General features: G+C 40.6%; 1 protein-coding gene across 3 annotated transcripts; it reads right to left on the bottom strand.

Annotated features, from left to right (window-relative positions):
- Positions 1 to 36: 36 nt before the first annotated feature.
- Positions 37 to 22,463, bottom strand: LOC120799609 (phosphoinositide 3-kinase regulatory subunit 6). Of its 3 annotated transcripts, none has more exons than XM_040144826.1 (21): positions 22,390 to 22,463; positions 13,168 to 13,252; positions 12,899 to 13,003; positions 12,389 to 12,480; positions 11,983 to 12,051; positions 11,310 to 11,442; positions 10,607 to 10,676; positions 10,289 to 10,487; positions 9,269 to 9,416; positions 8,705 to 8,791; positions 7,635 to 7,878; positions 7,091 to 7,372; positions 6,124 to 6,223; positions 5,219 to 5,347; positions 4,084 to 4,191; positions 3,879 to 3,981; positions 3,666 to 3,727; positions 3,063 to 3,153; positions 2,852 to 2,913; positions 2,606 to 2,712; positions 37 to 2,155 (listed from the first exon to the last, which is right to left on the bottom strand). In XM_040144826.1, exons 2-21 carry the CDS (start codon positions 13,223 to 13,225, stop codon positions 1,999 to 2,001), a joined length of 2,406 nt encoding a protein of 801 aa, XP_040000760.1. In that variant the 5' UTR covers positions 13,226 to 13,252; positions 22,390 to 22,463; the 3' UTR covers positions 37 to 1,998. The 3 variants fall into 3 exon arrangements, with proteins under 3 accessions (XP_040000760.1, XP_040000762.1, XP_040000761.1); XM_040144828.1 differs by having other exon boundaries at positions 4,084 to 4,185; XM_040144827.1 differs by lacking the exon at positions 22,390 to 22,463 and adding an exon at positions 14,197 to 14,262.
- Positions 22,464 to 22,859: the final 396 nt, after the last annotated feature.

Below are 22,859 nucleotides of genomic sequence, written 5' to 3'. Positions count from 1 at the left end.
CCTCAAAGCAAAATCACTTCCTCATTTCGGTCAGCTCAGAGGTCGCTGATTCAAGGTGATTTTTGCCACATTTATTTTAAAATACAAAAGACCTTTTTACAAAACAAAATTTTTTGTACACAATTTTTACACAATTACATTTAGATTCATAATGGCATCCTCTTTAGATATGACTTCACATGAAAATAATGTGCAAAATTGATCATGAATTTCCAGCTCATGATTTTACCCTGCCAGGCCATCAGACACACAGACACACGCGCTCACATGATTTTTATGTGTTGCACCCAATAACACATCCCTTCCAGGTCCTGAGGCTGTTGGCCTTTACTGCCTGAGATCATACCCGATCTCAGAGGATATATATCAACCAGGCTCCCGAGCAATTTTTGGGTGTGTAATATAGGAGTGATGTGATTGTGAAACATAGATTTAAAAAAAAAAAAAAAAGCAAGACCTTTATCTTTCCCATGAACAATATCTTAACCAATAGTTGTGTCAGATCTTGAACAGCCCTCTACAATTTAGAGGAAATCATGTGATGACTGCATGTTATGGAAAGTTTCCATAATAATGACATGTACAGTAAGGATATAATTACACATGTAGTCATAAGTCATATTACAAGCTTTACACACAGCTGCTGCACTTGTTCTCCTCTTCCACAAGGAAACTATAAATAACCCTGCTGTTTTATTGCAAATAGATCAAGTTTAGCACACTTGTGCAACACACCACAAAGAGTAGATGGGGTCTGGGTGATTTTCACACTGCAAGGCTGATACATTTGTTTCCTGGCGTTTGTGCAAGTTTCACTTTTGAATGTCCTCAAATTTAGCTCTTTGCCTTGTGTAATATCGAGCATGAATCACAGAGTCTAATAGCTCTGGTTAGTAGTCAGTGGCCCTGAAGACAAAGTGAGCAGTCTGAAGTCTAACAGCTGCTTACTGTAGCTTGGTCTGTGCATTACCCTCATGTCCATCTGATACTTTAAAACAAAAAAGTTGCTTCTGTCCTGTAGTAATTTCTGACATTGCACCTGGTTCTAGTATCTGCACTTAACATAGTGGGGTTCTAGCATATTTCTAGAATCTTTCCAAACACTAAACCAAGGGAAAATGTCAGTCATATACACTTTCATTACAGCTTACAGTAATAAACAGATACGGGAAAAACAAGCTATTCGAATGATCCAGTTAAGACAAAGGCAAAAGGGAACTGTCAGCTGTCATCGTACCAGTCTTTAAACAATCTGCATGTATTAAAGGCTGACAGGCCAAGTGGGTTTGTATGTCTACATTCTTTTGTGCATACTGTAAGAGTGTGTATGTGTGTGTGTATTTGTCAAGGAGGCAGTAAAAGGTAGTGTATCTATGAAGTAATGCAACTGTTACAACCAACCCTTTAAATCTGCTTCACTAAGCGGTGACTTTGAGAAGCAGATTTTCCAGACTGCCTGCAGAGTTTTAATGATAATGTCACAGGATTGATCCAATTATCAGTAGTCCCGAAATCTTCCATGTATACAGGTGCATATCTTTGCTTACTTGTTTTTCTCTGCCAGTCTCTCCAGTGACTGACTGTCTTAAAGTGTGCACAGTAGTTTACTCATGAAGAGCGAAGCACTGTTGGGAGTTCAGTCATACCCCGCAGTGTGATAAAATGTCGTTCCTGTTACTGTAAACACAGCTGACTGGCTTTTCCATCAACTGCAAGAAGTGACACCAGTACAGTATGTCTTGTATCTGGTCTCAAGTTGCTTTTGAATTATAGTCTTTGTTCATTGTTGGCAGTCAGTCCTGACTCACAGAACAAAAAAACAAAAAAAACTGTTTGATCGCAGGAGCAGCTCAGTATGACTCAAAGGTGATTCCTTTAGTCTGTTCATCTGTCAAAACCGGACTTCTGTTATCACAGAAGCAACAACCAATCCCGCTATCAAAACACAGCGTGGATGGTCTGAATTCTAAAGTTTTTGCGGGTCGCTACTCCATCACGTCAGTTGACGATTCCAGCAAATGTGTTGATTGGTAGATGAAGTCCTTTGCTCATGTATTTGCTCAGTCCTGCGTTTTTGTCCTCTGCCAACATGAATTTGGACCGCATGGTTTTCTGGACGCAGTATCCGGGATCAAGACACGGGGAAATCTCGATGCTACAACAAAAACATGTTAAAAAAATAAAGCCATCAGTTTGGGTGGCAGAGAAATTTAGGTCCAGATTCATCGAGACTTTGTTAAAAGGACCAACTTCTGGATTTGAACGGCCTTATAAGCTATTTGTTCTAAATGTGCAGACTTCACTTGTTATAAAGAAAAAAAAGGAATTAAGAAAGTGATGCAAATCAAGCTGCGGCACAAACAAGACCCCGACAGAACACTCTCAAACACAAACTGTAGGGTTCCACCATGGCTGGTACCCTTGTGTCTTAGAGTGGGCTTAATTGCAGCTCCCTTCGATCTGTTGGTGCTTTGATGGCAATGATGGCTATAAATGATCATTCCTCTAACTTATGAAACAGCAAACCTTTAATATGACCTTTATTCATTAGTAAAAAAATAATAATAAAGTGACCTACAGTACAGCCGAGACTAGTCTCTCTTACCTCTGCACATCTCTGTAGGTCCTTCGACCGTCTCTGTCCAGTGTGACAGTGAAAGATCGACTCTCCAAAGTGCGAATCTTAATGTTGCTGGTCCGAATCTTTGACTCCTGAGAATTTAAAGATACAAGGGTAAAAGGAATTATAAACATATATGAACCATTTACATTCTATTCGTTTTTTTAAACATAATTAGTCTCTGTAAGGATAAATCGCTGAAGATATTTGAGAGGTATTGCCTAGACTCACCACAATGCTGTGTTTGGTTTTGGTTGGAGATTCATTCAATGTCAGTGTCAAACAGTTCAGATCTATGAGAGAAAGGCAGAGAAAAAAAAGAGCATGAAAGTAAGACACATTCATAGAATATTAAAAAAAAAACAAAAAAAAACCTACTGTGTGTCTTGGGACTTTTGACTGGAAGTATGAAATACTGAGTGTGTTAGAGATAATACTGAACCTTCTGCTTCACTGAAGGGAATAGCATTGATCTGAGCGCCTGACGTCCTGACTGAGATTCCTTTGTCAGTATCTCGGCCGCTTAATGTCACCTGGACACACACACAACCACACACACACACACACACACACACACACACACACACACCAGTGTCAGGGGTTATGCACTCGCACAAAAGGTGTCCCACACACAAACGAGACGATATGTAAATGGAATTGTCTGAGCAAATCTTCCAGTAATTGATTGACATTTGGCTGCACTGATAACCCCATGACAGCATTCTAATAAGGAAACCAGAAAATGTGCTCAGCAGAGTGCAGACCTCCACCAAGGCCACGTCAAACAACAAACACCAGGCCTTAGAGTAAAAAATTCAAATTCATAGTAAATGATCCGGAATCTCAACTTTAATTGGTTCTTCCCTGGCCCTTGCCCCATCCCTCCAACAAGTTTGGTACACATTTTTTCAGTCGTTTTTTTTATGTAATCCTGCTGACAAATTAACAAACCAACAAACAAACCACACACGGGTGAATACATACATCTCCTTGGCGGAGGTAATAATGGATCTTAAAAAAAAAAAAAAAAAAAAAAGCAACATACCTTTCTGTAATTCATCGAGACAACAGCTCCGCATACCTCCCCTGAGCTCTTCCTAGGTTTATCTGCGTGTGAGACAGGAATGTTGTTAAACTTTGTTGTGCACAGATACAGGCAGGCAGGTGTGCACACACATACGTTCAAAGCTGTGCACATAAAAAAAACAAATATCAAAGGAAACCTTGGAAAAATAGTGTACACGTATACCCTATTCACCTCTAACTGACGCTGGGATCTGTTTGAACTCGGGAAACTCCATCTCTAGATTTGTGAGGAACACGTCTTCCACAGGGTCCTTTGTCATGCTGATGAATGTGAGCTAAAGGAAAACAAGCAATGTGAAAATACCAAAAAAAAACGTGAATGTGGATGAGAGGGGTACAGACTTTGCTCTTATATCTAAGAAATCACATCATATTACCTTAACAAAGTAGATGCTGAAGTAGACCGGCTGCTGGCCAGTACGGACGTAGTAGGAAATGACGTCAGAGATGAAGGGCTCTTTCGGCCTCCCTGGGTTCACCTGTTGCTATAGACGACAGAAGTCATGTAAAATGAACCTCCCCGCTTGATGTTTTAACCACAAAGTTGTTTTAGTCACACTCGGTTCATATCAGCCGAATATCTAGTCACTAAAAGGTCAATGGCTTGTCAGGTAATACAATGGTGCTTGGTAATTTGCCTAAATGTAATAAACAGCCAAGGGTCACTTTTTTATTGATTTATTTATTTTTTTAAAAACAGAGGTTACTCTTCTGGAAGTTTTTCGTGATTTAAGTTTAAGGCTGAGTGTTTCAATGTGGACTTCACTTCATCCTTTATGTGCCATATGAGTAAACTCCCCCCAAAAAAAGATAACGTTGAGCTTTGCATTATAAATCACATTTCATCTAGTTGAGTATTGAGAGAAAACGAAGAAAGGGAAGGACTCAGCATTTTCTAGAACAAAAAGGTTCTTTTTCCACAAGTTCTCACAAAGAGAACTCACCTCAAGCAATGAAATGTAACACATGAATCATTGCCTTGAGAAAAAGAAGAGTTTCACCAGCTTAAATCATTTACCTATTATTACATTCATCTTCACTTACAGTATATTCTCCTTTGCATAAAGTTTTTTTTTCCAGTTTCATAGTAATTGTATTTCCTGTTTAAGCTTACAGAGTCAGCAAAGTGTCAAGATGTCTTTGAATTCAGCTCACTTTGGCTGTGGTTTCAGTGAAATCAACATATTTATTTTCCTCGCAGTAAAAGATGTTATGCAACTTCCTGTGTTTCAATTTATACAGAGAACGGTGTGCACGTTGACTGAATGGGATGCAGTAATGTGAGGACATTTTCAAAGCGTGCCTGTAAAACAAACTGTGACACAGTGCAACCCGTGAGACAATGTTCAAGTATTTAAACTAAAGAGAATCAAGTGTCCAAGGTCTGTAGGAAATGTTGTGTGTTAATTATTCCTCTCTCTCAGTCACTCAAACATAAAAGACTTGGTCTATCATAGGCTTGCTGTGAAAAAAAGGAATGTCCCTTTATATTTGTTTTGAATTATATCATACCATCTTGGCCAGTTTGGGGATCATGGAGCCTAAACTCCTGATGTTACAGTTGTACCACGGGTCCACCACGCTCAAGTAGGAACCAAGAGTGCAGGGATTCCCCTTGAATTGATTGATGGGATGGTTTTCCTACGAAAAAGGGACAAGAAAGTGGAACCAACAAGATCTGGTAAAATGACAGCAGTGAGGGAACGAGACAAGTTGAAGCGTTTTCTGCATTTACTTACTGCACGCTTTTCGTTCTACCACAGAAAGTTGCCCATGCATTTCAGGGAGGATAGCAAAAATGATGTAAAGAGATGACGTGGTACTGAATTTGCATTTATTACGGCTACTTAAAAATCTTAGTGATGTCCGACAGAGATGATGAGATTGACAACTAAAAACAGATTATTAGAAAGACAAAGTCAGCAATAATTAAAAAATTACAGAGAATCTGGCTTTTTTATAATACCATACCAGGAGTGGTATCGGAGTTTCGTGCTCATGAACTTAACGTTCAACAAAAAGCAAACGTAAAACAGCCGATCTCCTAATATTATTAGAATCTAATGTATCTTTTCTTTTTTACATTATATGTAATTCCACTCCATTTTCATTATTCCATAAGTTTGTTTAATGACTTTTTTATGTTTAGTCACATAAATAGACAACTGTTCTGCAATGGAGTTGAATTGCAGGCAAATTCAATATTTTGGAATCTTATTACTTTGTTACTGAGCATTTCTATGCAGCATCACCAATTTATCACTTAAAATAAACACATAATGACAACACTGTAATGTTATTTTCAAGTACTGATCCTCCGTTACAACAGAGGCCATTTGTCTTGTTATCTCTCGAAGTGTGTTGGCTTTCACACAATAACATGCCATTGGTGTGTTGACAAGGACATGCTGCCTTACTTTGACCGAGGAGATGGGAGTTGGAGCCTCGCAAACAGGGATGTAGTAAAACTGGAGGTTGACTTTCGTCGTGAGAAAAAGCCTCCGCGCTTCCCTTTTCCTGCAAAGGCAAACCAAGGACTTGTGAGAAGCGCAAAGTGTGTACACGCTTAAGAAAGCAGTTTGACTATCCTAGAAAAAAAGGTTTTGGGATTTCGACATATGACATTTGCAATAAAGGAGGTGCTGTTCAGCTTCCCAGTCCAGACATAGACACAATGTAAAGTAGTGATTAGATAGTTCTCCAGTTGTACCTGAATATTAACCTTCATACATTACAAAGTATAAGGAAACACAAGTGTAATTTAGGATTTGATGTGAGCGTGTTCCATTTAGCTTCCAATTACTGTGAGAAAATAATTTACGCCATATATTTACATTCCTAAATTCGAGGCACTTGAGCTGCCTAATGTCATACTGTAATCAGCATTATATGTTTAACAAAAGCAAATCATTTTCTCTATGTGTGTTACAGCAGTTAAATTTTTTTATCCTCCTCATTATTATTCGAACATAGTGCCACAAAATATCATATCGCCTAGTAAACAGAGGGAACCTAGTGTATGTTGTGGGAATAAAGTTCCCATCACTGTATTGCTCATTCTTCGTTGATCAATACTGAGCTATTGTGTTCACAACAAAGTCAGACATACATGATAACATGCCGATCTCAGTCATTTTTTCTGACGACTGCTCACCAATTGTTAAATTTGTTAACTTGGCCTGAAACCATGTGTGCAAAACTGCTACAATACAGTGTAGTAAAGGGATATAAATCATAATCATAAATCATAAGGCTGAGTCAAAGCTTGCAGAGGCAAATATTTTTTTACAGCTCCGTCACAAACATTTCAGGTCCCAAAGCTAGTGCCACCAATGCTGTACCCTCCAGCTGTGTTTACATCTTGTGAAATGACAAATCCCTCACCTGAAGAAATAGTAGGCCTTGGCCAGGCGGCCCAGTACCCTGTCATCCCCCATGGCGACTATTCTGGCAGTATAGTGTCTCCGCTGCTTAGTGAAGGCGTTCTGCATTGCGCTGCTTCCTGCCCTCCTCTGAAGAGTCGCCCCTCTTCCTCCTCCCCTTCCTCCAGTTCCTCCGAGGCTGGCATGGTCCTCCAGGGTATCCTGCATCAGCACCATACTGTCCTTCACAGATGGCTTCATCTTGATTCCTCCACGCCGTGCCAGCTTTCCTGACTCTTGCTCACTGGGAGAAGGAAAGGTTTATGGTTTAAGGTCATGCTCCAAGTCCTAACCATTTTAAATGGACGTAAAGCATGGAAATTAAAACAAGTGATGCAAAAGATCCCATGATGAGCATCACTGATGTTTTCAGGCTCAGCAGACGATTAAAATTATAAATATTTAAAGGTATGCATGTTTTTCTACAAAGACTGGAAATGAAGTAAACTACACAAAACTAGCATACGGCTTTTAATAACCGCAAAATAACAAATATCAAGTATTACCTTTTGCATTGTTCCCATGACGTACTTATGCTGGCACTGTCCAAAGAAGACGATGGGGAGGGATCAGCGGTGGGGGGCAGGTCTCTTTCGATGCCACTGTCGTTGGACATGACGGAGAAGCGAGTCATGTCAGATGGCATCAGGTCGCTGGGCGACTCACCCAGCTCAAAGTCCTCCTGCTCCTGGCTAAGTGAGAACTGCTCCGACGTGGAGCTGGATCGAAACCACTTGGCCAGCTCGCGCCCTGTCAACATTTTTAACATTCATCATTTAGTTGTAATTCAGACGTCACCACTCACACGGAGCGAAACTACAGTTCATTAACAGAGAAAGACGCTCTTAGTGTCCCATTACAAGACTTCTACACTGCCTTCATCTAAGGAATCTGTTCACAGTCCTGCAGGGATTGAGTGCACACATCCCTCTACATTTAATACTTGTTAATGCAGCATAGAGAACATAGGCAATTGTTCTGTATTTACTGTAAACAGTGTGTGCTATTATATAGTAATCTTATCAAAGACATAATCCATGGCAGACCACAGTAAGTTTCACAGCTCTATTGATTCAGTTTAAATCAGTTTGTTACATCAATTGTAACAAAACAAAGAGTGTAGCTCTAACAAACTGAGTTCAGCTTCGCGGAACCTCAGATATATTCACACTGTCACAGAGTAGTAAGTGTTGTACTCGTTTAAAGAGGTTACTGTCCGCGAATACATTTTCATTTATAAAAGATTTCTACCTGTATGATTGTAAAGCAGCGGAGCAAAATGGCAGTCCTCATGAGGAAAAAAAAAACAAAAAACCTTTGTCTGTGATTACAAAACTACCAGTGATGTTTTTAAATCACGGTAGAAAATATTTTTGCTACCAAATAACTAAATGAGTCCAAGACGACAGAAATTGTCCCCAGTAAAAGTTTTGATTTGTATTTTAGGATACATTTTCAATTTATTTCAGGTTTTCTTTAGTTTATTCAGTTCAGGTTTGAAAGTCAGTCTAATTCAGATGGAGGATTTGTAGTAACAACTTCCTCTAGACCCCCCCCAGTGTTCAGAGCCACTCACAGATATCCAGATCCTCCGTCCAAAGGTGGAAGCTCATCTCTGGGTTAGGAAGGGGGCAGTCGCACAGTGGTCCACTGGACAATGGCTCTGCGAAACGCACACACACAGAGGAAGAGAGAGAGGAAGAGAACAAAACTGTCATAATGACACTTGAACAAACCGTACTGCACAGTACTAAAAATGTAAAGATACATTAGTCATGACAAATGCAGGGCCTGTGTCATCCAATTTGCGAGTTGCAACATAATTTAATTTCCCATTCATTTTGACCTGTTTCACTAATGAAAACAACTTCCGTACTTACAACCAATGCATTTACAAGCGCGAGGCCTTTAGGACTTCACAAATGTCTCGACACAGTAACATCTTCATCTCGTCTCTTGCTACTTCTCTTTTTGACTACTGTCAAAAATAGACACTGGACTACAGTCAAGTTCCCGTGGTTTCCCCCCTTTATTGATGTTTAGCTAAAGCAATAAGTACTTTCATGCCTTAGACAGTTCTGCTGCAGAGAAACTTTGCCTTGCGTGGCTTTGCTGTATTTCATTTTCAGAGAGCTCCCACCTGAGTCTGTATCAGTGATGATCTCACTGTACAGCTGCTGAAGACGGCTTCGCAGCGCTCCCCCCTTCCCTCTGCCGCCCTCCTCCGCGCTCTGCTCTAGAGTCGCCAACACTTCCTGAAAGTACGTTTCAACGTCTTGACCCATGTCCTGTCCCAAAACACACAAACATGTGGGTGAATACACATACACACAGGAGGATAAATAGAGACAGACATTGTATTAATAGCAGAGAGGTGAGGGGCCAGTTGCAGGTGGGTATGTCTGCCTTTGTGTGTGTCCTGATGAGGTGTTACTTTAGGACGAGTGCCAGGAGACGCATCCACCATGCAGCTCAACATCAAAGAACTTCGTTCAGGATGTCTCACATGACACGTAGATTTTTTAATCCAGGAGCAAAAACTGAAAAACGCTACTCTCAAGCTCATGAGTGATTCTGGTAAGTATTTGTAATCAGTTAAAATCTCCCAACATGCTCTACGGCACATGTGGTAACCACTGTGGCCTTGCACATGATTTTCTCTTCACACAGGGGCAACAGTCAGCATCTGCAATTATGCATTCGCACAGAAAAATATGGAAAGTTGCTAAAATGATAAAAAGTTACAGTGAAATCGACTGAAAAAATTGATCACCTACCGTAGGTGTCTTCAGACTTTGTTTACATATCATTACTTTCTTGGTGTAGAGCTACAGAGTTAAACGTACTACGGTACATTTGTCAGTAAGCTTCATTTCCGTCCATATAGCAACATCTACAGACCACTGACTGTCTGACACATCATATGGATCCATTCTGATGGCATTTATTTTTAAGATCTTCAGCTGTTTTTCCTCCACTATCACAATTCCGTGCATTGACTGTTTAGAAAGCCTTGTCGGCTTCTCAGAGAGCAACAAAACATAATAGCAGTGAAAACAACAGCTATAGACACTGCAGTGATCCTAAAGAACAACCAGAGAACTAAAAAGTGAAGGGGGTAACTGAGCAAAACCAAATAGTATTGTATAGTTTCACTGACCTTCAGGGCCTGAGCCAGTTTCAGCCCATGGCATTGCTCTGATCCTAAAGCAGCTTGGATTGAGTGTTGGACCACAGTGCGCATGAGATCTAGAGGACTTAGAAATCCACCCGAGGCTGAAGCTGACGCCTCAATATCACCCAACAGCACTTCCCCCAGGGATCCAGAGAAGACCTCTGGGTCAGCCAAAACAAAAACTCTGCAGGGATTACATGGCAGACTTAAGTATTTGACAGGAGAATGAGGAAATAAAATAAGCTCTGAGGGTTCTTCTTTTACTCACAGATGTATGTTATACATTATTCATCTATGACTCACCTCTCCTGAAAGGGATAGTGCTCATTTTTTAGTCTCTGCTCTGCTGTGACCATCCTCTGATACATCAGACCTGTGGATCAAACTGGCATTTAATGACAGTATGTGGTTGAAAATCATCATACAGATTAATTGGAGGTGAATGGACAGTTTATTTAACTGTAAAACAACCACGGTGTAATTTTTCATGTAGTCTCTTGGTGCAGGACCCCGCGGCGCCGATTTGAGGTTGAAAATCTGCTCACCTTCAGTTTGGTGGGCTGTACTTTTTCTCTTTGAGTTAGGTAAAGATACATTATAAATTTACAAAGTTTAAAAAAATATGTGGTCTGCCCTGTTTTGCTCTCTCTTAGAACTGGGTTAAAACACAAAGGAAATAATTCCATTGCCAACACTTTCAGTCATTGAAAATTCATGTTGTGGTTGACCTGTTAGAGGAACCAGTCTTCTGTGGAAAATGACAGCATACAATAACAACACCGTGACAAATGACCTATAAATAAATATCACCATTATCCCATCCAAGTTGTGTGTTCAGCTAGTGATCAAAATGACACTAAGCTTCAATTTCCTTTGTTGCTGGAGAAAGGACGGCAGCAGAGATGGACTGATAGACACTAGTCAGTTCATAAAATGAACAAATATCAAAAATAATTGTTTAAAGATGACACTGAACGAGCAGTTTTAGTCTTTAGATGAATAATACCTGGAATGACGCATTCAGCTTTTATCTGTCTTGTGTAGCTGAGTCCTACGGTGCAAAAGGGATGAGGGAAGGTCATGAGTCTCTTACAAAAGTTGTAAACCCGCTTGTACAGCTCATCTGGAATGTGGGCTGTCTGGAATTTAAAACAACACACACAAGTTACAAGTAATTCTGGTAAGAAAAGCAATAATAATAAATTGTTTTCCTTTTACAGTAAGCGAATGTTAATCATCCCACTGTTATGCGGAAAAACAATGCACAGGCCACGTGTCCACTTCCTTGTTGATATTTGTTTCTGAAATAAAAACAAATCCTAACCTGACCCTGACCCTAACCCTAACACCCTAACTCCTCATCCTGTTTGGTTCAATTCTGTAGTAACAATGCTTAAACTCTCTACATTATATTGCTTAAAAGTAATGCACACGTAATTTTCTGTCATATCGATTGCAAAATGGTGCAGAATAAACAAGCATGTCAGTCGGATGTATTTGGAGATTTATCTTACAAGGCTCTAGCCTTGTAAGATAAATGATTTGTTTATTCTGAAAGGTTATCGGTTCAGAATGGCACTGGAAACTTAGTAAAAATCCAATTTATAGTGTAAAAAGGTATGAACAAATAAGTCTGAGGCAGATTTTCACAGTGCGACAATATGGCAGGAATACTGTACCTGAATGATGGCATACATAAGAGTGTGGAGCAGAGGGATGATGCATTTGCGAGAGTCCCATCTCTCAGCCTGCAGAGAAAACACATACTATGTCAGGGCTGACAGAAAATGGATTGAGGACTCTACTGAAGTTTTGTAGAAGTAAATGGCTGACATTCATTGCCAGTAAATTCAATTCCAATCAACAAATAATATCCACTAAAACAATGAAATTTCAATTGCTGTGAATCCAAGATGAATACGGCTACCTTCCTTTGTGAAAGAGCAAACAAAATCATTTCAGAACTACCTTTGTCGTCTACAGGGGTTGCTCGTTTGCTATCGAAAACACAGGTTTTTGATAAAGGAACATAGGTTTCCTCTAAAACTGGTGTTTCAAAGTGTCAAAAGCACCAATGCAAACTACCTTTTCCAGCTCCTTTATCAGCACCCACACCAGAGATAAGCTGTTAGCAGGATTGTTCTGAACCTTTTTATGAAGCGTCCATCTCAGCATGCCTGTACACACAGATCAGCACACAAGCCATTATAAGATGCAAGATTTCCACAGCACTAAACACAACCTTGCCAAATGTGTCAAATTTTTCTCCATTACACAGCTAATCCAAAATACGGCTGATGACTAACAGCTGAACAGCCCTCATACTGCTGACACAGATAAATATTCCAAAGTGTGATAAACATTAGCAGGCTGGCTTCAGATACACAATAAAATTAACATCATGAAGCTGGTGTTTTTTTGGCTGTTACTTTCACTTTGTGAAATGTCTTCACCAGAAGAGATAAGTTAAGACCCAATGTTGTTTGTCAGATATCTTATGTTACAGTAGAGGCTGATAAAACACATCAGTGCTAAGAAAAAAAAAATCTTGATATCTTAATGCTCTACAGTGTGGTACAGTAGATTATATTGTACCTTTGTTGGAACAGTCTATGGGCTGCTGGTTGTCCGTTTCCCTGGGCAGCACAGACTGGATGCTACGGTACAGCTCTGGCTCTGGAACTGTGGGGGAGTAGCCAGCTGAAAATAAAGTCAAGAGGTTAGATGTTAGAGTCTGAATGAAGACAGAAATATTACCAAATGACTGTGAACGCAACTCTATGAGTCTAATAGTTCATTTTTCTACACATTTCTGTATCACTGAGTAAAGCGTGTGTTTATGCGAGTGTGTGAGTTGTACGTACCCGTTGGCTCCATGCTGCACATTCTGCTTGAGTTATCCCAGGGGGCCTTGGTGGTCATGTCTGAAATGCATCCTTGTTCTATCTACTGTAATCACAAAGAAGACACAGAGAGGAAGTGTCACTCATATTTTCTCATGTCTGAGGCCAAACGCTAAGTATGTTTACAGTCTCTCCCTCTGCCGACATATCGCGGCTGAAAGTAAATCTGTCAGTGTTTAAAGTGTACCCACACAATCACCTACACACGTGTATAGGCACCCACTGACACATACTGATGACTGAAAGGTGATCGAATGTACAATGGTCCCACACCACCCTCAACAGCGTTAAAAATTGTTCCTGTGACTAACTTCAACTTCCTTCGACTCTAAAGCCGCTTACTTTATCCCAGGTCCCACACAGGTCCAGGGGTCGGCTCTTACACCTCCACAACACAAATTCGTAGTGATCTACTTGTTAGTTTAGCCTCAGATCTATTATGATGAAATTAATACATCCAAACTAAATGAAATGTGAGACCATCAAAACCAAAACAAATACTAACACTGCAGTTACTGCAGCATTTATGTATCAAAAGGCTGTTTCTTGTAAATACAGAGAGTTGCAGATTTATTTTCATGCCTTGCTCCTTCTTTGGGGTGAATTCTTAAAAACCTCAACAAGTCTACTCTCAATATTTGGACCAGAAATCATCCTTATGCGAGCGCCCCTGCACTAAAAATGAAGTCATGAAACTGATAATAACCTTAGTGTGAAAGAAACACCAGAAATGCGATGCCACGTTTTAAGAACCCTTAGTCACAGAAACAAGTCATGCCCCAAAACAGGCCGAAAAACAAATGCTTTCGCTTTATGAAACTAATTAGTTTCTTAGCCACCAATTACATTAAATCAATCTATCCAAAATGATACGTGCACCACCTCATGAGGGAATAAAAACTACCAAAACCATCCTCATCAATTTCCCCTTCCTAACTTTTACCAGTCGAAGTGTAACAGGTGTAAAGTAGAGATATTCCGTAGACTTACCCTGCTCTGTACAGGTGCAGACCAAACAGTCCTGCAGGTCTTTAACGCTCACACACTATGCTCTCTGTACTGAAACTAACATGTGTGTGACAGAGTGAAAGACTGAGAGCGAGAGCGAGAGCGAGAGCCACAGGCAAGTGAGGACAGCGATTCATTGTTGAGTGCATTTCCTCTTGTGAGGGGGTACGAGTCAGGTAGTGAAGGGGATAAGCAATAGCAATATATGTGTGTCAGCAGCGCTGAAGGGGGAGGCGGAGAGAAGACAGAGACAGCTTGTATGTGCAGATGTTGAAATGTATCAAAGACTCCTAATCTGTTTGAGTCGTGTTTATTTGGTCCAAGGCTGAATGTACATGGATTTATTTCTGTTTTTGGTCTTCTGACTCACGACAAGTTTCCTCACTTTTCTCAACTTCTACTCACGGCATTTTGCCCTCTTTCAGGTTGATTTCCCTTATTATCCCTGCTTCTCTTTTTTTCTCTCACACAAGGACACACACACACACACACACACACACACACACACACACACACACACACACACACACACACACACACACACACACACACACACACACACACACACACACACACACACACTGCATTGGAGGTCATTCCACGGCCCGTATGTGTACAATGAAAGGATTTAGTGTGATGGATTTAGCCTTGATCCCTGTAAGAAAAGCAGCACTTTCAAAAAGAGTGAATTAACAGCGCTGCCTCAGCAGCTGAACACCGCCTTTTTGACCACAAGTTTCCGGTTGACTCTGCCATATTCATTCTTTGCCTGTCTGTCTTTCAGAGACAGAGAGACTCTCTCTATCTCTCTCTTCTCACCTTCAGTCCTCTGTCTGGGATCTGTAATGTGCATGACGTCTCGAAAAAGATTGTTTCTTTTTCCTGCCATTGTGTTTCTCTTCGATACAAACAAACACACACAAAAACATACCGGGCTGTATTGATATATAGAACTGGCCAAGCATGTACATACACATACACATACATGCAAAACACATTCATGTGCAGGACTCTAGCCCTCACAGATGAATTGACGTCCACTCTGTCTTTACCTTTCTAACATAAACTATTAATGCAGTGTAGGAGCTGACACATACACACCACTTCCTCTCTGTCTGAATGAGTGGGCAGATGAAACTCTATATTTAGACAGAGAGAGGTGCTGAAAGAGGGAGAAACAGAGGAAACCAGAGTTTAAAAAAAAGCAGAAAAATAGATAGACTACATCATTTAAAACCTTTCCAAATGACTAGCTTGGTAAAACCACAGTCTGCACAAGGTGTGCTGCTTACTGATTGTAATTCAAGCTTATACTGAATGAAATATTCAGATGTAACACATATTTTTTTATGGCTGAACCATCACACTGAATGGAGTATTAGATGTCTTATGCATAATTCACACCAATTTCCCTGTAATTAAACCTGGCATTTTTGGTATCATTGTAGATTTGATCTCAACTGAAAATTAAAACAAAGTTCTGTGGGAATGAACAATGTTTGAACAATGTTTGTCCTCACAAAATAAGTTAACAAGTTAACTAATGATGTACCCACACAAGGTTGTTCAAAGTAAAATGTATCTTTATGCATAATACAGACTGTTTGACACAAAGCTTTTGTTCATAGTCCACATGCTTTTCTTAGGCGAAGAATTAACCTAATCTTAAATAGACTGTTGTTCTAACAAAAACACCATGAAGTGGAAATGAATTTGAGTTTTAACATCTACATCAAGTCATCAAACAAGACTAGGTTAAACACACTGTAGACACACACACTGTGGACACTGAGCTCAGTGATAGTGACATGGTTTACTGGACTACCACAAAGGTAGTGCAGCTGCACACATAAAAAAAAAGACAGGTAAAATAAAATGACTATATGCACAAATACTCTTGCACTTTTTAATGTCCTGACTGTAATGGTAAGGACATAAAAAAAAATTGAATAACACTGTGTTGCAAGCGCAGGAGCAAATGAACTAAAATGTACAGTGGGGTCAATAAGTCTGAGACCACTTTCCCCATTCACAGCTCTACACGTCACCCATCACAGACAACCTTCTGACCTCTCTTTTTGGACCTACCATTGTATATCTTACAGAAAAAGCAGTAAGTGCAAGATATTCCTCGATTTGTGCACACTGTTTTTTTTTTTTTTTATGCTGCAAGTGCCAGTAGAACCGGCCATATGACCTAGAAAAGTGCTAATGAGTAGGGCACAAGCAAAAATGCTATTACAGGTGCCAAGGCCATATGCCAGTGAAACAAACTTCCTCTATGATTGTTGACTATTTACGGTTGATGTGAATCAGTTCCTGATCTAATGTTCAGCTACGGGACACATCTATTTACACCTTCCACATGCGGGCAGCCGTCACCACGCATCGTAGTGGTCAGCTGAAGCCCTAAACAATGCAACCAAACAAAAAAACAGGAGCACTCGTTTCCGTTAGGGCACGCTGCAGATATGTCAGAAAACAGGAAGGACCTGACAGTGATGTTTGGAAGTGTGTTCATAGAGCAAGAGAGAGGTGGTGCTTAGGTGCTGAGGCGGTGATGGGGTTGTATGTAGGTTTGGGTTTTTTGAGTGGAAATCCCCAAACTATGATAGCATAGGGTCTCTTGACACAGATGGGTCTCATCATGTCTCACATGTAGATCTAGACAAAATGGAAGAGGGAGGAAGGTACCTGCAGAGTTTGGCTTGTGTGGCTAGCAAGCAATACCAGTAAAACAAGTATGGAGCGATGGCACTCGAACTTCCTGACAGGAATATTTAAGTTCATGTGTGGAAGGGAACTGTATGTACACTGTGTTTAAAGGACTTATGTTAAAAGCAGCATCATCTCCATCTTTTTTTTCGTTCTCAAGAAGATGGCAAATAAGACCCTGCAAACGTCGAGAGAAAGAAAAAGCTGAACGGCTACTACCTTCTCTCACTGTGGAGAATCTCAGGTAGAGCTAAGATTTACATTTGAGCTATTAAATTGTCAAACTGCGTGTCAACTTGCCATAGGGCCAAAACAGGCAGTTTGTTATCTAGGATTATAACCTGAAACAATACAACCATGGTATGACAACTCAATACTGTAAGGAACACGCATGCACAAACACACACACACACACGCAAAAGTTGCAAAGAAACCCCTAAAACAGACAACGTTTAACTCAGCGTGATCAACGGGGGACATCAATCAAAGTGATTTCCTGCATCAACAAGCTGGACAATGTGAGGAAGTCCTCTTGGACCGGTGAATGTGTGTATGTATGAGTGAGTCTCTCCGTGTGTGTGTGTGTGTGTGTGTGTGTGTGTGTGTGTGTGGGTGTGTATGTACATGCGTAAACCTGCCTGGCCTGACTGACAAGGGATTATTTCCTCCTCAGGGCCTGCAAACATTGTCCACAATAATGCCCAAAAATCTGCAACAAACAGGTCAATGTGTAACAAAAAACTTCAGGGATGTTTTTGATTGGAGGAGTTGGTGTAAATACAACATCCAATCACAGGTCTAAATAGACAGACCTGCGAAGATTTAGGCCACTGGGGGTGGTGTGCTAAATCCATCAGGCAAGAGGAAAACAGATAGGAAGAGACAGAGGTATAAAGGGGTTTCCCAAGAAAGTGTGCGTGTGTGTGCGGGAAAGATGGTATGGTCACTTCTGTGGTCTATGATGGTGACAATTGGGTCAATTAGTCCATTAGGGGTCAGTTGAGGAGGTGGCATTTAAGTTGAATTAGGCAACATGTTTAAATCAGGATGTTTTGTACAAATACTATGTTAAAACACAAATGCAAATCTAAGCAGACACATACACACTGATACTAGACATACTATTGTGTGTTCACACATGAGCACATATAAACGGTATGAGCAGGATGCGTGCCATTTAGTGCACATGCAACTCCCACTGACTTACTACTGAATCTTACAGTAAACAAAACACAAGTAGCTTTTCTGTAGCCTCAAAAACTTTTTTAGTCAGTTAACAAGAGCTTTGCACTTACAGTACAGTATATCCTATGCATATGAACCCTCACTGCAGTAATAGTGATTAGATTCATTTTTTTACGCATGAAATACCTCCAAATCCCCTCTTACCAGGGATAAAAACAGCTCTGAACAAAGACAGCATTGTTACCATAGATACTGCTGTAGCCTAAGGCAGACGGCCTGCGGATAACCAGAGAGTTGTTGGGAAACACTGAGTATGAATGGTGTATGTTCTCAAGCTGATTGATGAATATCAAGGCCATTCTGGTTACACAGAAGGTAGGGTATCAGCTATTTAATGGTGTACTACAGTTGTGACTTTGGCTTACAATTACTTGCAGTCTTTGACGAAAAACTTGTTTACTCATGTAGCCATGAATGTACAGAATCCCACTAATACTTTTCAAGAAGTTGCTACATGGGTTCAATTCTCTGCTTTTGAGGCATCCCTGCTGTTTTTGTACCTGTTCAATCAAGTGCAATGCATTTCAGGTTTTCCAAATATTTAAGCCACATTCTGACAGTCCCATACAAACTGTAACTCACCCGCTGTCTCGTTGAACATACACTACAGGATGTACTATGTCTACTACATTTGAGACAGTCTCTAACCAACTACTCTTGATATTTTGCAACTGACGTGTGTGGAAAAACAAACAATGTTTCCAGACATGCTGAGGGGAAAAGTAAAAAGTGTGTAGGCAAATGTGAAGATTCCTGTGGCTCGTCAGTCACCATGCAACAGACCTTATTTAGCCACTGCGGGCATGGTGAGGCAGGGCAGTAACAGTGATAAACTTTGACAGGAGGTCACTGGGTGTAAAGTGATCCAACGCCTACAACTACAGAATGTACCAAATGCGTCTAACAGACATGATCAGCAGCACAAATAGAGCCACAAACACGCGCGCACACACACACGCGCACGCACGCACTTGACATGACGTAGCCTCAGCCACGATGGAGACTGCTTTCCAAGGACACCACAGGCACACGACTATGCCAAGAAGTGTGGCCATTTGTTTTCACATTCCTCCCAGGACAAACACATGGGTGGCGTCTCACACTGAAAAGGGTCTGCGGCTGCCTGCCTTTCTGGAGCTGCAGTATGTGGAATAAAGGGTGTTTTGTAAAAACTATCGGCAAAAACGTCATTTAAAATGTTCTGTCAGGTTTTCCGGGAAACAGTTGTGTCGCCTGACCATGGCCCAGTACTCCAGGGCAAAACTTCTGCCCAAAGTAGTAAATGTAGTGTAGAGGTTTTCGAAACAAATCTTTCTGAATGCAACTAACGACTGTTTTAATTATTCTACAATAATTAATCTATAAAATTTGATGCTTTATTTGTCCAACAGTGAAAAGATAAAGTGAAAAAGCAAATCCTCACAACTGCGAGCTGGATCTAGGGAACCTTTGCCATCTTTGCTTTAACAATGGCTTAAATTATTAACCAATGATTAGAATAATTGCAAATTAGTTTTCTGTCAATCGACTAATTAACTCAATATGTTGTCGTCAAAAATACTGACTGATATAGAGTGCATTTTGAAAGCTGTATGTGGTTTTTGAATGACAGTAAACATGGGTATGAAGGTTTCTGCTGAGCACTGACATCATGTCAAGTGACTAAGTGACAGCATGAATTAATCAGGTCATCTGACTGAGCTAAAATGGTCAATGACTCAGATGAAGCATACAAGTCTTGTGTCAACACCAAGTCCAAAGACATGGTGAAGTCTGTTTGATCCAAACTGCCCAAAACTACAGTCCTTCTTCAACCCCAAAGGCAAAAAAGGACTACAAACGGGTTAATTGATTCGTTCTCCCTACAGAGGGAGAAACTACTCAACAAGTCTTACTGTCAGTTCTTTGTTTGCATCAGTTTTCATGAACTAACCAGCAGCTAACTAACGTACCAGGCAGAAGGCCTCTGCTTATCTTTGCCAATCTGCCTCTCCAGTAACATCCCAACAACATCCCAACAAGAGCTCAAACACTTACTAGTAGCACGTAACTGTAATGCACTGAGTGTCTGACCTAATGACAGTGGTGGCCTCATGTGGGCTGCCTTTCCCAGCATCACTTTTTGATCTACCGATAAACAATAGAACAAAGATTATTTTACTGTTAAAATGCCTTACGGGGAAATAAAGGGTCTAAATGTTACTTTTTTAATTGGCCGAGGTTTTGTAGACAACTGAGAGGTCTTTGTAGAGAAAGGTCTCAGAGATGACACATGATGTTGACCCTCATGGGATCGAATGGCATTATGACTCACATCCAGTCCATCCTTCAGTTTGTGGCTCTAATTTTCACAAAACATGAAGGAGATGATGAACTCTTACCTTGTCCTCTGGACAATTTTTAAAAATTCCACATATTGCCCCAAAGGCCTAAATAGTGAAAAAGGGCAAAGTTAAAGTGTTTACATACATGTCATTAACCATGGTTAATTTTGGTCAGTTTTTGACAAACCTGAAATGGTTATCAGGGTGTTTTGAGTCTTCCACCATAATTCTAAATGTCATTATACTTGCTAGTGACAAGCCCCATGGCTGAATGTTGCAGACATGCCACACACTTCAGATGGCATCTAGACGCCAGTCTGAAGAAAACTAATGTAAATGAGAAAATCCAACTTTTCTCTACTCTACGTATGGTAACTAATAGGTTGGTCTTGGTGGCCCACTTTTCCCTTTCTTGACAGAAAGACAGAAATTTTGAAAATTACTGCTTTTTTTTTTTTTTTTTCTAGAAAAGGTCCAAAAACGCTATCCCACCTGTCCAAAATGTTCTCTCTAGCAGAAGTAGTAACCATGTGTCTTATGGTGCACCTTTTTCAGTTATCACGTCACCTGAACAACTATTCAAAATATGCTGTTTTGCCTCATTATCTCCTTGTAGGTGTTTCCCTCAACCAGAATTGTATCTGAACGATTCAACACCTCGCCGTGCTGATCGCACTGTCTAATAATAACGCCACATCACAACGTAGATCAGATTTAACAGCACATGGACTGTAATTTCCCTCATCATGTGTACTTGAATTATAATCACTGATTATCAACCATAGTTTTACAAAGTTATTTAACTCCCCCATATGTTTTATGTTATTTCCTCTAGAACCATGGTGGAGCCTAAATATTTTAAATCACTATAATCACTGTTATTTTTAATGTCCGACTAGGGAGCCTCACCCAACAGTTGACATCAACAGTCTAATTTTGATCGAGATAAACAGTTTTTAACTGGGTGTTGTGTGTAGCTGTGGAGGGAGTCAACATCTTAACTTGGTTAGTCTTAGACATTTATATGACCCAGAAGGATTTATATGAGGGCTTTATTACCAAGAACAGCATTTCCATACTCTTGGTTGTCGCCCATTAAGGAATATTGGTCTGTATTAGGTGAAAAAAATTATAATTTTCACGTGGACCAACACAGACATACAGTCACTGGAGCCACCTTGCATCCCCTTAACCCCAAAGTGGTACCAGGAAGCTCGGATCTAAAACAAGGAAGCCTGAGGAAATACAGCTGTGCTTTTAGACTTCCAGCAGACACAACAGCGAGCCAAGGCTTCAATCAGATCAGGCACTGTTATCAAACTCTTGTTATTATCTCAGGAGGGGGAAAAAACCCGCCATCCCCCGCGTCTTCCCGTGTCATAGGGGGTTTTTTTTTTTTAGTTTTTTTTTTTTTAGCTTGACTCACACGTGAAAGAGTCCATTCAAAGATTATTTGGGGGGGGGGGGCTGACATGTACACAGGAAAAGGAATCTCTGGCATAATTTCTTTTATTATAAGATATTTTAGTCAGGTGCTGCTCAGTAAACTACTTATCTGCACGATGCAATACATGACATGCAAATAAGATAATAGATCAAAACATAAACATCATTAAGACCATGCGGGTGATAACGAACAACGAGAAACGTCCCGAAAATGTAAACAGATAAGCCCAGAAGGGAAAAGCAGTTAGGTTCATGTTAAACTGAATTAAATGCACATCTACATGGATACAGTAGGCTTACACACACTTCTTCATCTGCAATATCTGCCAGCCACAACTTACAGTCAGCAACACTAACTTTTCCCGAAAGTAAACCACAAAGTAAAGGTGCAAAAAGGTCTGCAACCGGTAACGCATCACACATTTCTGTCTTCGGGGAAACTTGCCTGAAGTGAAGACGTGCGAGCGGCTCCATTCGCCTGGCTTCAGTCACGGCATCGGCTCCCCGTCAGCGCCACTGTTACTCACTCGGCTCCGGTCACTGTCTGGCTCAGTCTAGTCCCCGGACCACGCCCCCGCCCCCGCCACCGACCAATGGCGTGTCACCCAGCACTCCGGCAACCAATCAGCGCACGCATCCATATGAACTACCAATTACAGCGCAGGTGTTTCAGAGTTTATGCAGGATAGATGGACCGATAGATGGACGATCCCTCGATAGCCCTGTTACTTTCCTCACATAATACGAATATGGTGGAAGACGTATTTAGATCCTTAAGTAAATGTAGCAAGGCCACAATGTACAAATACTCCACAACAAGTACAAGTCCTGTATTCAAAATCTTACCAAAGTAAAACTAAAGAAGTATTTCTTTGCGTATTGAAATGAGCTAAATTCCATTGAGCTGTTTCATTT

The sequence above is a fragment of the Xiphias gladius genome, chromosome 15, assembly GCF_016859285.1.
Source record: "Xiphias gladius isolate SHS-SW01 ecotype Sanya breed wild chromosome 15, ASM1685928v1, whole genome shotgun sequence".
Taxonomy (NCBI): Eukaryota; Metazoa; Chordata; class Actinopteri; order Istiophoriformes; family Xiphiidae; genus Xiphias; species Xiphias gladius.
Note: the sequence above shows the minus strand (reverse complement) of the source record. Positions and strands in the feature narration are given on the sequence as shown.